Source organism: Temnothorax nylanderi, unplaced genomic scaffold, assembly GCF_030848795.1.
Source record: "Temnothorax nylanderi isolate EJ_2023f unplaced genomic scaffold, tnyl_v1.0 TNYL_tig0043_pilon, whole genome shotgun sequence".
In the NCBI taxonomy this organism is placed as follows: Eukaryota; Metazoa; Arthropoda; class Insecta; order Hymenoptera; family Formicidae; genus Temnothorax; species Temnothorax nylanderi.
Genome location: NW_027249105.1, coordinates 572,957 through 589,023, shown reverse-complemented (window position 1 = coordinate 589,023; position 16,067 = coordinate 572,957). Strand labels below are relative to the sequence as shown.

Sequence of the window (16,067 nt, the reverse complement as noted above, 5' to 3'; positions counted from 1 at the left end):
ACTTAGTGTCTCAGGTGTCTTTACTAGTAACTTAGCAAACAGCTGCGGAATGCATTTAGTAACATGTCTCGTTCAATCTCCTGTTTCAGATATGATCGGGAGAGAGACCGTCTCTATGGTATCACATGGTACAAGGACCACGAGGTATTCTACAAATACGTACTCCGAGATAAAAATCCCCACGTCTATGACGTCAGTGGTGTTAAAGTTGACGTGAGTAAGATGCCCTCTCATGTCCCATTGTAATTCAGCATTATTGTTTCCATTAAATCTTCAATACTTCATCGAGCATCCTTTTTTTGATAAAGAGCACTTCACTTATATAGAATAGTTGTTAAACTTTACGTCTTCGTTACAATATGGAAAATTTTTTTATATATAGAAAGAGAATTGAGACAAATTGGCAGATGACAATTGTGAATGAAAGCAAACGAGTACGAGTTATAGATAAAGAATGTATGTAATCCCCGGAATGCGAAATATTTTAACAGCAACGGATTAGTTTAAACCTAGATTTACGTTCACGCCTGTTTCGATAAATCATTCAATAAAACTCGAACTCGACGCAGGCAAATAAATCGAATTGAAGACCGCGGCGATGCGTCATGGACGATGAATTTTGAGACAAATCTCGAAATCTATCGCGAGCACCCGATAAATTTTTCGAAGACGACCTCCTACAGATATGTCTTAAACGTCGATATATCCGGGATGCCGGGTAACAGGTTGGAGAGCCTCCGGGTCAAACAAAGTGGAGCTTTCGACCTGATCTACGATACCAATTTCATGGAAAAATCTTCGAATCGTTCGAGCATATGTAGTGAGAGAGGAGAAACCGAAAGGTTTGCTCTAACGTTGCAGGTTATAGAAATCGGAACGGAGCGGGAAAACTATCGGTTCGCCCGCAAACGAAACCGCGAGCGATGAGCAAACTTCGTTTCGAAAATATTTGTCTCGTCGCTTGATAAACGGAAACGGTCTTTCCGTGAAGGAGTTTAACGCGCCAGCTTTACGAGCTGCTTTGTCGTCAGCAATAAAAACATTTGTTCGTCAAAGAAAAATATCGTTTGCCGTATAATCCGCAAACAATCGGAGATTAATTCAATGCTTGGACTCTGACGGCGTACAACACGAAATTATTGTACTCTGTTGCAAACTTTTTTTTTTATTAACTCTAACATTATTAAGAATAAATTTTATGCCCACTTATAATATACATATATTTTTTAGAGAGAGAAAAAAGAGAGAGAAAAAGTTTAGTTTAACTTTCTTCTGAAAGTAAAGTTATAATATAATCGAGATAATCTGTTATAATGTAATGACATCTCTTTTTATATACAAGTTAAGAATGTATGTTTTCTTCTTGAGATAATTAATATTAAGAAAAAATTTTCTCTCTTGTAATTGAAATCATGCCGAGATAATTTGAACAAAAACTATCAAAAGTCTCATCGTATGTTTATCAATCCTTTGTCCCGTTTTATATAGAGTTGGCAAAAAATGGATCTGGGTATACTATCGGGACCCGGTGTGGTCTGTATATACGTGTGCGAGGGAATGTGCATCATATATCATAGACCGCCATTGTGCTCAACAACGTACGCGGGAGCGCTCAAGTTTTACGGCTTTCCGCAAAGATTTAGCGGCGCCAATCTACTCTTTATATTACGGAGTAGATGAGGCTGAATTCAGAGATCTTCACGGAAAGAGATTGCACGAGGGCGATGCATCCCGCGCTGTCGTGACGCGATGGATATAGGTTGCGATACGTTCATTGAAAAAGGGCCAACCGATTTTAATAGACACGCGATATCGGTGATCGGATGATGTGATTACGTGTCCATGAAACGGGGAAAATCGAGTTGTTGCAAAATTCATATCTATCGATTTTATTTATTTTTTTAGTTTTTTTTTTTTACTAAACCATATTTGGCGGGAGCTAAAATATCCGTCGTTCAAATTCAATCCGCTCAATCTTTATTGATAATATAAAACAGCAGTATGTTGAAGAAATTATCATATAATGCGATTTTGCATGCAGCAATTTATATATAATTTACACACACAAAATCTAAATTATATATAATATATGGAAAGGGGTTTTTCATGATTCATAAACCTGAGAGATAACAAAGAAATTTTAGCAAGTAGAATACTTTATTCATAAACATGTATGAGTCGAATTCTTTGATACTCGCTCAATCTTATTCAATATAGGGAAAGCACACAATGTACAGAATTTTTTAAAAGCATCATTTATAAACGATTCTTTTTAAGCATGAAAGATCTTGTTCCAGTATAATTCTCTTGATCTTATGATATTGCAATTTTTCTTTCCATCAAGTTCGCCCATGTTTAGTGTCAACACTTTATATGAAGCAAGATAAAAAATAAGATGGATAACTACATAAACTTGTTCTTTTTTCTCTGTCTCTCTTTCTCTCTCTCTCTCTCTCTCTCTCTCTCCGTTTTCTTGTCTTACATTTTAATATCTATAGACGAGATCCTTTTGTGTTGCGCGCAACGGGACAAGCTGTAAAACGCAATTACCTTTACGACTACATACTCGCTTTGATGTAGGACGCTTTGTGGTTCAAAACGTCGAGTGTATCTTTTTTAATATTCTAAATATTATAAAATTTTCCAAATTATGAAAATCAGAATTTTCTGCCTTTTGATTTTATGACGCGCGAGATATTATCGAATAGAGTCTGATGAACGATCCTTCATGTTAAAGAAATTTGCTATCAATTTTTGAATGAATTGCAATGAATAGAGCAGCATATTTTATTCTTAAAGCTATTTTGGTTTATGTTTTTTAATTTACAATCGTAAACGTGTATCGTTCCAATTTGGCTAGTGTCAAATTTCATAGTCTGCTGTAGAAAAACTTTCAATGAGCATCGCGATTATCCAACAGCAGTCTGGTAATTGAAAAATCGTTGGACGACATTTACACCGATATAGGAGAAGTCCGACCGTACCGTACACCACGTTCGTTCACGTGGCGTATTGAATCGTCGAAGGTAACCGAGTTTACGGGGAATTGCTCGTTCGACTGTGGAGGAATCGTATCGTCGCTCGATACCGAGAAAGGACTAAAGTGAAACTTGCACCGTTCACGATACGGGGCGAGAAAGCGTGGACATCGTGAAAGGAGAAGGGTCGAATCGGGCTCGGGACACGCGAGCACGTGTGCATGTGTGAGATTCGTGTAAAATATTTCAATTTATTCTAGGTCGCGAGAGGTGCCGCGACGCGTGCTCAACGATACTCCATGTATATGTATGAACAAAGTCGCGCAATAATAAAGCGTCACACTCAAAGCTGTAATAAAAATAAAGCTCGACTACCCATCGCCGTCGTAGATGGGCTTAGTTATGGAGAGTGGTGTTATACGCGATCGTGGTGTATTATACAGCGTAATAAAAAGGACCATTGTAATGGGAATACGGAAATGTGCAATGCAAAAAAAAACACGAAAAATAACAAGAACTGTTCTGGAAATACGCATGTACTATTTTCTTTTAAGTTCCATAGCAGGGAAACTACTAATGACAAAAAAAAGTATTATATAACGAAGAGTTACGAAATGTAACGAGATATAATGGAACTCGGTTGACCGTCACAAACGTCACGTATCTCGCGGGCATAGAAATGTAATATAAGATTTAAACAATTGCCAAAATGTTCAATCTGGCAAGCCAGTTTTCATCTTTTAACCAATTCTCCGTTTGTGCACATCGAAGAATAGTAATGAATAAAGAGTATTTCACGATTAGTTTTGACTGATAAATTTTTAATTTAAGGATTAATTTAAAAAATAGCATTAAAAATGAAAAATTTGCGTCAAATGATGACTTCTCTTGTAAGGTTTTTATTCAGGAACGACTTGAAATTTATCACGAGATGCAGGGATGAAAAAATAAGCAGTTCCGATATTTGTTCCATATTTGGTACAGTGCGATATAGCTTTGTGAAGCACGGGTCCAGGTCAATTTCATTGAGAAATCGGTTGTTACGCTTGATACGATCGTAAGTCATCATGTTTTTAAAGTACAGGTACGACGCCGACGTCCCCGCGATGCTGCGAAGGATCGTCTCGATTCTCGAGACGGTGCGTCCGCTTCCGATTCACGTTTTCGATGGCACGAAAGTTCCGCCCTCCTTGGTGCTCGTTAATATCGTCCGACGTGTAACGAGCATTACGTGAGGCGAATCGGTTCATCCCCTTTGCCCGTCCGGCCGCCGATCTTTCGAACCTTCTGTATTGGATAGCGGACTATTAATCTGGCTCGGTCCAATAGTTCCCCGATATCAGCGAAGAAAATTCTTCGTGGACAAAAGCGATCGTGTCTACTCGCCGCTGCCGTCGCGCCTGATTCCTGGCGTGTATTAAAGTGTGAGGAACCACGCAAATTTAACAGGATACGACGTCGTTAATCGCAGAGCGAACAAAAGGAGTTATAAAATACCCACTCGCGTTATTCTTTAGTATAAATATATTTTCCCACGGTTCTCGTCCATAATTTTTATAAATCTGTTTGTAATTTTTCTCATACGTTTAATGAATTTCTTTCGATTTATTATTGCATTATGAAATATATTTTTCAAAGCTGAATAATGATCAATTTGTCCTCGGCTAACTATATTATGAATTAAATATTCGCTCTTTAATATTTGGCTGGAATTAATTTCTACGATTTAGTGCGCATCTCTTTGGTCGACTATCGAATTAACGTAACTGTTGCAAGAAGTGAAGCAGGTCGTAATGCATCATGTATTCTAGTGTAAATCCTTTAAATACGATTAATGAAGTAGCATTTACGTCAGATATCCTCGATAAATCCCAATAAAAAGATATTGCTTATAAAATGGCATTATTGTATGTTGGGTGGACATCGTAGTGTATCTCGATTGTGTTTTATAGACGAAAATACCCATCTGTCTTTCTTCGAAGTTTACGAGGGGAGATTTGTAGAAGAAAAACGAGATAACATATGATAAATTGGTTATCGGGTATCAATTGTTATCATTTTTTTGTCGTCCTTAAGTTAAAATTATCACGACAGTATGCGAAGCTTTATCTTTCAATCAATTCATATCAATAAATTTCTAAAAAAATTGATGAAACTTAAAAGCTTCATATTACTGTAGATGCTGCATTTTCTTTTTCTTTCAAACTATTGCCAGTTCGCAAAATTCACGCGATTCAACCGAGAACTTGAGTTAACATCCTTTTTCTCATTTTGCAATCATCATTTCATGCATACCCTATTCTAATATTCCCATAACGAATGCGGATAATAAAGTAGCATTAACGAATCTCGCAGCCTCGGGCAGTTCTAGAAGGATTTTTCTAGATTTCCAGACGCGTGAAAGGGCAACTAATGTAAAAATTGTTTTCACCTCACCCGTTCGCGTAATCGCGTTTACCTCCATCGGGCATGGATGCATCCGGCTTGAATGGCGCTCGCTAATTTGCCGTAAAACCGAGAGAGATTCCGAGGTGCTTGGAAAAATGATGAAAAAGATGAGCTACGTAGGAACGTAGTTGAGAAACGAAGACATATGGATATAAAGTAAGCAAAAAAGAGAATTGAGAGAGAGAGAGAGAGAGAGAGAGAGAGAGAGAGAGAGAGAGAGAGAGAGAGAGAGAGAGAGAGAGAGAGAGAGAGAGAGAGAGAGAGAGAGAGAGAGAGAGAGAAGGGAAAAGGAAGAGGAAGTAACACGCGGCTTTGAAATTACCTGCCAACTCGAGTCTGAAATTTCATCGAGAACGAATCAACAGCTGGATCTCTCGCGATGTGCTAGAAGCGCGTACCTATTTTCTAGATAAACTTTCTATCTTTCTTAATCCTTCCTCTCTCTCTCTCCCTCTCCCCCTGCTTCTCTCTCTCTCTCTTTCTATCTATCTATCTATCTATCTATATATATATATATATCTCCATCTATCTGCCTATCTATCTATTTCTCCATCTATCTATCTGACTCCCCTTCGTTCAAGTTCTTGCGCGAAACTTCCGTAGCGATGCCAACAAACAATCTCGGATGCTTTGAGGAAGTTATCGCGCGTTTCTCTCCTCGCTGTCGACTGCTTTTTCGATTCGGTCCGGTAAACCGCTAGTTTATGGACTCTCTTCTAACCAAGCTCGCGAACGCTTCGCCTTCCTTGTATAATAGAAAACTGCTATTATCGAGATTTTTTTGCAAAAGAAATTATAGCCTGCAAGTCGTTAATCAGTTGCATCAATCATCTCAGTTAAGTAATATAAATCGAATTAATGGTTATTCTTTCACAATAATTTTTCTTACAATATGGTACAGACAAAGAAATCTAAGAATCACAAAATTCTATATATTAAACTTTCCTACATCACAAGTTTTCTTACAATAATACAACATATAGGTAGAAGATCAAATGGATCGCGAGTATAAACGAAAATTGAGAGTCGATATATAATCGATTTGAATTGACTGGATTTTCGTACGATATTCTCGAGACCCATACGTGTCCACCTTGACCCTTTAGCTTATCATTTCACAACAGAAGTAAAACGTTTGAGGAACGAATTGCCACCGGTGGGAAATATTGTCGGCGGTAATACGATTCTTACAGTCTCTACCGCCCGCCGTCATTTCCCCTCTTGTTTTCGCGAAACTTTTCTCGAGGGACGTAAATTGATTTGTCGGCGTAAGAACTCTATGTCCGACAGCGCCTTTACTACGAGATAAACGTCAACGTTGCTGCGCAGGAACCACGTCGTTTATACTTCGTGACTTCCTCCACGTGATCGCGGCCGGGCGCGCCTTCCTTCCTCGCATTTCCGTTCCTTCTGGAACTCGCGTTTGTACTTCCCCATTGCTTGGAAAAATCTCTGGACGTGTTACTGCCGGGAAATAAAATTTCCCCGGACGTACGAGGGGGCGTATTACTCGACCTTTTTCCCTTACGTTCGGTCGTCCGACTTTTCGATCCTATACTTCGACTCTCTTGAATTTCCTCGTAAAGATCGCGAAGTAGATACGCTTGTAACCAGACTTCTCTTCGTCATTCTCGTTAGTAAGAATACGTAATGCAAACAAAATTTAACATTGCGACGAATATTGTTGTAAGAACGTCTCTGTTTTTTCATTAAACATTTAACTAGAAAAAAAAGATGTAATTTAACATTCATACGTTGCACTAAAGCCAGTAATTGAGAGAGTGTATAAGCGTTTAAAAGTACTTATTTTCCTGCTAATATGTTGCATTTACTATAATCTCGACGGGGATTTTATAATAAAAGGTTACCGCGTGCACATTGAAAGATAAATTATTTCTATTTTCAATTATTAAACTAGCTTCAAAGGACCGCACAATTTGACGCGATATTAATACGTAATTGATGAAACATAAAACGTTATTAAATAAGACTCGTGATGTAATTTCTTAGACAAGTTTTCATTTATACTCCTTGTATCACATTCTCAAATTTATAGCGTTTTTAACACTTTCACTATCCTTGAAGGTGTTTGGTAGGTCTTCGAAAGAGACATTGCTTACTTACTTCCCCACGGTTGCGCGAAGTTTTATCGCACCCATGAAAGGTATTTCCTGAAAAGTTTTCGGATACCGCGGATTTCTCCCGCATCAGGGTACCACAGCACGATGCCTTTCTATCGGTAACGGCGTTTATCTTTCTCACCGTTTCTCTACAACGTACATTCTTCTTTCATTCGATCCAATATAATTCTACGATCGCTCGCGTTAGGTATTTCAAGATAAGCCTCTTGATAATTTATCGACAAATAGACGTTGCTGCAGCAATGAATCAGCGCACCTATATCCCATTTTCTCGCGTGTAACTATTTTCGAAATTATACCAATTATGGAAAAGGTAACAAATTTTTTATACTAAAATGACGAGAGAAACATCTTATGGTACATGCAATTTTATTCTAGTTGAATTTGTTATAGCTGTTTTCGAGATTTGAAACATTTTTTCTATAACTGTCAGTGTTTCAGAATGAAATACGGTCAAAAAGTCGAAAAATAGAACATTGTATGTACATAAATTACAACGATAAAAAAATCATTATGACAATTTTAGATCTTTCCGACAAATAACGTAGACCATATCTTAACAGGAAAACTTGATTTTTAATCAATAAACGAGACTATTCTCGTCGAGCTTAATCGGGTTATTTTTTGACTACTTGTTATTAAAAGCATCATTATGCGAAAACTGTTACAATCTGCAATTATTGAATAAATCTATCCCGGGAAAATCTGATTCGTTATTCTGAACGTCAGTTTGAAAGCTTTTAGTTCTGGGAAATTGTCATAGTGAACATATCTGTAGTGTATTTTCCATAAACTCGAATAGCAAAGAAGTGTTCCAATTTTCCGCTTCGTGAACATCCAAAGACTCGTTTCTCCGCCGCATAATTCTTAAACTCGTTGCACCGACCTACTATGGACCAGCCACGGTGAGATACGCGATATATATATGTATATATGCCGTTATAAATGGAATAAGCACGTATATTTGCTCGCTCGTTTAAGTGCGCATATATATTTCTTTATATACGATCCAAGTGCTAGTCGGATCGTTCCATATAAAATTGAATTTCCATATTTGCCTTTTAGATAGATGGACAAAATTGCTTTTTTAGATTTGCGACAGCTCAATTTCTTGTGCTGTAATTGAATTAAATTATTGTATCATAATTACATGATAGATCGATTGTATTGACCTAAAACTAAGAGAAAAAGAATATTTGAGATTCATTTAAAAGAAAAAGCAGAATTTTCTTGATATTTACACATCGATATTGTTCCAATATTGAATTCACTAGCTTCATTTTAGCTAGTTTTTACTTTTTATTACCTTTTTTCTTTTTTTATTTAAAGAATTCTGCATTTGAAAAGGTCGACGAGAAAAAAACAACTCTATTTGCGCAATGTTATTTTTACTCGCGTAAGAGCTTGACATAATGCCAGAATCTTTAATGCAACAATTGATATAATTACACCTTGCCAGCACGTTACAAGGAGAATTTTGTGCAATATATTATTACACTGAGAAAAAAATATTCTGCATTTTAGTAAATATCAGTTTGGATACAACTAAAATGAAGCAAATTTTCCTTTTTATTAGTATATATTTTTTCTCAGTAAATACACAATATACTAATAAAAAGAAAAATTTTCTTTATTTTAGTAAATGGAGTCACAGTTGTATGCAAACTAATATTTACTAAAATACGGTACAGAACATTTTTTTCTCAGTGTAGTAATTTTGTGTTAACACTTTTAATTATATCAAAAATTTCTTGAATGGATTTGTTCCTGGATGGGACTTCTTAAACAATTCATAAAAGTCCCGAACCAGTTAATTTGTCCGCGTTAATTTTTTTCTCCACTGACGCATAAGTTTGAGCAGAGTATAATAGACGAGCCGTTTTAATACAATAAAAAACGAACGACCGTAGGAGTCTTTTAAAGTCGCAGATCGCAAGCCCGCGGCAAAAAGAAAACAACTCCGTAATCATGCGCGATCTGCGGCCGCCATTTGTAACGACGTAACTGCTCCGGCACGATTCACTGTTCTAAAAACTAAATGACTCGTAAAGTCGATGTCCCGCCGTTCCGCCTTACCGTAATGACACGAATTATTATACGTTGGCTAAACGCCGTCAAATAGCTTGGAAGAATCGCGAAGTCCGTCAAGTCCATCTTTCACCACTTTGTCCTCGATAGACAATATCTCTTAAATATATCTTCTCTTCGAGTTTAACACAATCTATCTTCATTTGCGATATATTTTCAAACTTTAATAATTCTATTCTAGTAGCAATAAAATATCCGGCCTTAAAAATAAATTGCATGCATCGTCAAACGCAATATGCATCTTTTGTCATTTCGCCCGTTAGATATATTTGAAACTTTTCGTCTTTTAATGTAATTTATCTTCATTTATTAAATTTTAATGCAATTTATTTTCATTTATTAAAATTTCAAATATTTATATTTCCGACCCTTTAACAAATTGACAACGAGAAATTGAGTTTCTAAATAAACTTTCGCTTGGTACTAAATAAACATTTCTCGTTACTTAAATATAACTCATATAATATACACATTAGTTTTTGTTTAATTTATCTTTATTCGTATTATTTTTAAATTTGTGTTTTTATCCTTCTATAACAGTTTACAATTAAAAATTCGGCACGCTGTTAAAAATTAATTTTTTTACGCTGTCAAGTGCGATAAGCGAGAAAAAAAACACCTTTAATAGAACGCATCAAATCATGTTAAAAGGAATTAATCGACGAATACTCGAATGCGGTATTAAAGATTGATAATTTTCATTTAACTTTTGAACGTATTATTCCACACGTACGATTCCTCGTAAGAGATTGCATTTTCTGCTTCAGAAATCTCACTCGGACGATCAGAAAGTGACACTGCAGGACGCAAACCTCCATGCCAGCGGCGTGTACAAATGCGAAGTTAACGGAGAGGGGCCGAGCTTTAACACAGTCAGCGCCGAGGCGAGAATGGAGGTCATAGGTGAGTGGGCCGGTGTCGCGTTTAATTAATAATGCTTTGAACGCGACCGCGTCTATCCTTTGGTAACTCGACTAAAGACTACGACGTGGTCGAGTTCGGCAGCAGCATGCCAAAAGCGAGAGAGAAAGAGATAACCATCGGTCTCCTACCCTTATGGGAGGAAACGAGAAGTCGATACTTGCAGCTATCTTTCGTGATATTCCATCATCCTTGACGAGCCCGCCGAGGACTCACTCTAACTGTGAATTCCCTACCGCTTTACACGTTCATCTGACTACAATGAACCGATTAGTTCGCGAAATTAGCAGCAACTCACCACCGGAGTGCTGACGATATCAGATTACAGCGTCGTATAAGTTTGCAAGTGCTACTGAGATTCGGTATTACCCGCAAGACAATCTAGTAGTCGGAGAACGTGGTAATTACCAAATGTGTCAAGTTCGTCTTATTGGAAACGCTGTTTCTTAATAGGATTAAACGAATGACAAACATCGAAGGATCATCGGTAACTTTGATAGAGAAATTAACAGTAATCGAGGGTAATCAAAAACAATTCAAAAACTCGAATATCGTACATAACTTGAATTTTTAAAATTCTAATTAATATTAAGAATAAGACATTTAAAAGAATATAAATTGAATATAATACAAATCAGTCATATCTTCTCTCTCTACAAATTGCCGTACAATATTTTCATATTTATCTCTAGAAAATTAATACTTACTGCAAACGTCACGTTAATATTATAAAGTAATCTGAAAAAATCACCACTTTAATGAATATAGCGGGGAAAATTGAATTTAAAAATTGAATTAATCTTATCCAATTAATTCTTCTCTTTAACTAGAACGTTATATTCGTGTATTTCAGATTTTCCGTTTACCTCGTAACAGAAAAAAAACAACCATATAATCGCTTCATTGATTAGATGGACAAACAGATAATCGTTTGCTCCACTGACCAGTTCAAGCGGGTAAACGAATAACAGTTTGATTGATTAATCGTTCAGCTCTTTATTTGATTGCGCCATCGAACGTACGTACATACGCGCCCGTGCGGAGTTACAAATTCATCAATAATCTGCACATGAAAACGTCATCTACCCTCTTTTTTTGTTTGTCTGTTATTCTTTTGTTATTTGATCTCTGTGCATCCTGCGATTTCTGAACGCGCGGGCTTTTATCAGCTACACGCTACACAATACAGCAGCGAGGTACGGCATCGATATGTGTAATACTGCAAATTTAACAGATTTATCCCGTGACAAAGCAAGAGTATATAAAATAGTAAACGGGAGACAAGATCGCGCGATATCTTGATATAGTCACGTTAATTTTCTTTCCTAAGATAGCATCTCCGATAGATAATCGCGACACGTGATTCCCACGCGACATTTAGGACATTGACCGATCAATCCGTGGTGGATAGACAATCCATACGGCCGTGCGCGTAGGTGCGTATACCGTTCTTACGAGGATCAAAGGAAGCGTATCTAATTATCTCAAGCACACGCTAGATGCGGTATCCGTTACAATAGGATTATCATATGGTCAAAGTGGGCGATACCATAGTACATAGTGGCTCCGAGTTGGATATTAACTCACCTCAGGGTAGGCGGCTCGACAAGGGAAGGTTAGACACGATTACGAGGGACCGTCCCGCTATTGGCACACGTAATCGTCTTATAATTATTTCGCCACAACACACAGTCTGCTGTTTCGCAAATGAATATAATTCGTGAACGACAGAGTGTGGGCTGCGGCGAACGGATTTTGGAATTATTGCAGAAAGAGAAAATACCCGTCGAGATGTGAAACTACAAATGCGTAAATTAAGCGCATTTATTCTTCAGTTAATTCCTCAAACGGCTATCCGCTCGTGCGGAAGTTACATTGCATACGAAACAAAAATAATTTCGCGTATGTCGTTAACAATTCAATAAAGGAGATATATTTAAAATCGGACGTGTAACTCGCCGAATGAAATGTAATTAATAGAATTTAATAATTTTATATTTCGTTTTATCGGTGCCGAAAAATATAAAGCGCGCAATAAGAGCCTATGAGTCACGAAAACAATTTTGATTGAAAAAATAATTACTTTTTATGCGATTTAAATAACAGTTTTACCGGTGTGCTCGTAAAAATTTTTCGTACAATCGCGTTACAAGAATATATGCATTCATAATATTTAATCGCGAGATACATATCATCCGGCATATCAAACGAATGACGTGAAAATTGATGATTGGTTTGTTAATGCGAGAGGGGTCAGTATCAAGACATCGCGCTCTCCGACATCGCCGAGATGTGCCAACTTTGCAGAATTCGGAATGAAAGACCACGTCGTTATTTCTCATCTTGTCTCCGTCGATTCCCTTGATCAGGGAAAGAGAAAAAGGAGGGCAACGAACGCCACGCTTTCCTCCGCGTTTCCGCGAAGAGCACGATATTTGCTCGGGCGGCGCGCGAAGCGCGGGCGTTAAAGTTTAAGTGTGCATAAAGCCGTCGAAACGCGATAAATATTACGGCGTCGTAAGTCTTAAGCCGTAACTGGGCGCCGCGCCGCCCGCGCCGAGGCCGTCGCGGGCTACGCCAAAGAAGACGGAAAAAGAGAAAGAGATCCCGGGGTGCTCGGGCGCCAGCGCGAGCGGGACGGTCGTCGAGGATGGAAGAAGGGTGGTAGGATAGATGGGGGAATTTTAAGATCGTTGTAGGAGCCTCGAGGAGGCTGTCGTCGTGCCAAGTTTCGCCGGCCTGTCGGCTTTTCGTCTCCCACTGCATCTTTGCGACGAAATTTTCCTCCCTCGCGCTGCTGGCCCGCGGAAAGATCGATAACCCGTGTCGTTCGCCTTGCGGCCTTTCACTCACGATTGCAACGAATCTCGCCCCCGTGAACCGTCACGAAAAATTCAGTGTAATCGGGACACGAGATACAGAAATAAAATATCCGATTTTCTATCAAACATAGATATTTTCTATCAAACATAGATATAAGATGAAATCACAGTTAGAGGACTCAGGAATTCCGTATCGGAGATGATTTAGCTTTTTTTCGCTGTCCGATATAGCTGTCCTTTTTCTTGTTTGCATAAAAATAGATATCTGATTGCGTTTTCATGGCTGATTACGCCTTGCTTTCTCCTAGCGGTCGAGCTCTCTTGTACGTTTTTCTTTTTTCCATCTCATCTCTTCTCGCTAACGTGCGAGTTTGATCGCGTTTCCGGCGTCGAGCGAGTGCGTTTCAACGGGAGTAAGCGAGCGTGAATTATTCGAATTTATTTCGTCGCTGTGCCGGCAAGACGATAACTTTATTGCCAAACGTTAAAACACGCTGAGAGTTAATTGCAGGGGAACTTACTGTGCTTTCGATCAATATGTATCTGTATCCAGTATCTGTCATATTAATATTAATAAATTCCACCTTTACAAGAAAAGCTCTTTTTCGACAGCATCCCAAATTTTTATTATGTACATATTTTTGCTTTTCACGGTAATATTACTTGTTGGTCTATTTTATTCATTGTAAACTCGGTAGATTTTTAAAAAATTTGAAAGAATTTTTATATATTCTTTTAAAAAATGTTTTTTCGCTAATATTTTATCCGAACCGATCAAACATACGAGAAACGACAACGTTCATACTTTTGCACTGAAATAATTTTCTGTATGTACAATTCAATTTATTTGAAATTAGTCAACTGAAAATAGAAACAAATAAATGCCGTTTGTGGCCTGGAAACGAATTAACGAAGTTTCCGGCGGAAACGTCAGATTACAGAACGGGCAGATTATTAGTCGAAAGATGGTTTTGTAAAACCTGGACTGGCTTCTTGAATATTCCGAACAGAATGTCGCGGTAGAAGCTTATCTGGAAGATACACTTTTATCTCGAGAGGAGAGTGATTTTGATAAAGACCGATCTTTTAGATTAACCCACATTGCATATGGATTTAGTTATAATGGAGGAAATAATCACCGAAATCAAATTTAAATTCAGCCAAGAAATTACATTCGTGTTCCTTACACATATAATAATGATATAAAAATGGATCATTCTTCAAACTAATATTAAAGTTTAATATGCGTTATATTAAAACCAAAAACGAAATCTACTTACAAGCATAACCAATACATATATATTCATAGATTTATACATATATAATTAATTTATTTTGATAAAATTTATATAGAAAAATTAATTTTTAACGGAATTGTTCTTAACTTAGAAATTTTATAAAAATTTTTTGTGCAATGCTATAAAAATCTTGCTGTTTTATATATTTTTCGAACGTTTTTGCATACAGTCTAAAAAAAAGAAGAATTCGAAAATACATACCGTGCAAAACTTTTTTAATTCTAAATTTGTTACTAAAAACGCGCGGTCATGTAAAAACCATGTAATTATTTTTATTTAAAATAAAGTTTAAATCAAATTTTAACATGAGTTTTGGAAATAAAGCTAACAAGAAGCATCTATTTCCTATTTAGGCGAATTCTCTCTGTCTAGCAGAAAATATACGCGTCAAACAACCGCGCGTTCGGCCTCGGCCGTCGTCGTAAATTTCGCGAGTGTTTCCCAAGCGAACGCACCTAATCCCCGATGCATTCTTATGGAGCTCACTTTCCCGGCTTCGACTATTAATCGTGTCTACGCGACGGCGTATTGTATGGCCGCTTCATTATGGAGAACATTAACGCGAGCGGCACGTGTACGCCAAAATTTAAAATGCACGAGATCTAAAGCTCGGTTAATAAACGCGTTTAGTGGCAGTAAAACTTCTTGCTAATGGTGCGCCCGACTTTATACGCCTTACCGCGCAAAGTTCCCAAAGAGCGACGCTGTTTTTTATGCCTCCGAAACAATGTGGGATTTAGTATTAGACGTCTTGGGCGAATAAGGCCGAGATAAGCGACTGCATTCTGAGAATTGTCTCTTCGTGTTCTCTCTCTCTCTCTCTCTCTCTCTCTCTCTCTCTCTCCTCTCTCTCTCTCTCTCTCTCTCTCTCTCTCTCTCTCTCTCTCTCCCTCTTCTTCTCCATTTGAAAAGGTAGTTTCTTTAAATAGTATAAATTTTATTTCTCCGGAAATTATTTTATATATTTCAATTTAAAATTATAAAAAAGTGTTCATGCATGTTTGCTTTTTAAGTACTTTGTTTATAATAGAGTATATACATAATATGTACTTCTTTTCATATCATCTTAGAAATGAATAGTAGCTGCAAATAGAGCTGAAATAAACAGCGTTATGTCGTATAATTAACACACATGTATCACGTTTATGTCTAACAATTTTTCTCATTGTTTCACAGCACTACCTCAAGAAAGGCCAATGATAACCGGAGAGGAAAAGGTATACGCGAGCGGAGACGTGCTCGCGCTGAATTGCACCAGTGGCAAGTCCCATCCTGCCGCAAAACTCAGATGGTTCGTTAATGACCAGCAGGTGAGCGCAATAGTTTTTCGACGTTTATATTTCTCGCAGCATCGGGGAAGATATTGTACAA

General features: G+C 37.5%; 2 protein-coding genes across 4 annotated transcripts in view; one reads left to right on the top strand and one right to left on the bottom strand.

The window, feature by feature from the left end:
- Nucleotides 1-16,067, bottom strand: part of Blop (blue-sensitive opsin) — a 230,374-nt gene that overhangs the window by 80,090 nt on the left and 134,217 nt on the right. The gene's annotated exons all lie outside the window — the stretch shown is intronic.
- The window catches only part of LOC139771694 (cell adhesion molecule 2-like), an 82,845-nt gene that overhangs the window by 48,777 nt on the left and 18,001 nt on the right, over nt 1-16,067 (top strand). For 2 of the 3 annotated variants that reach the window (XM_071704642.1, XM_071704641.1), the window contains exons 4-6: nt 90-213; nt 10,423-10,558; nt 15,873-16,006. In XM_071704642.1, the coding sequence (XP_071560743.1) occupies nt 90-213; nt 10,423-10,558; nt 15,873-16,006 (394 nt within the window). The remainder of the gene's footprint in view (nt 1-89; nt 214-10,422; nt 10,559-15,872; nt 16,007-16,067) is intronic. The other variant, XM_071704643.1, reaches the window with a different exon arrangement.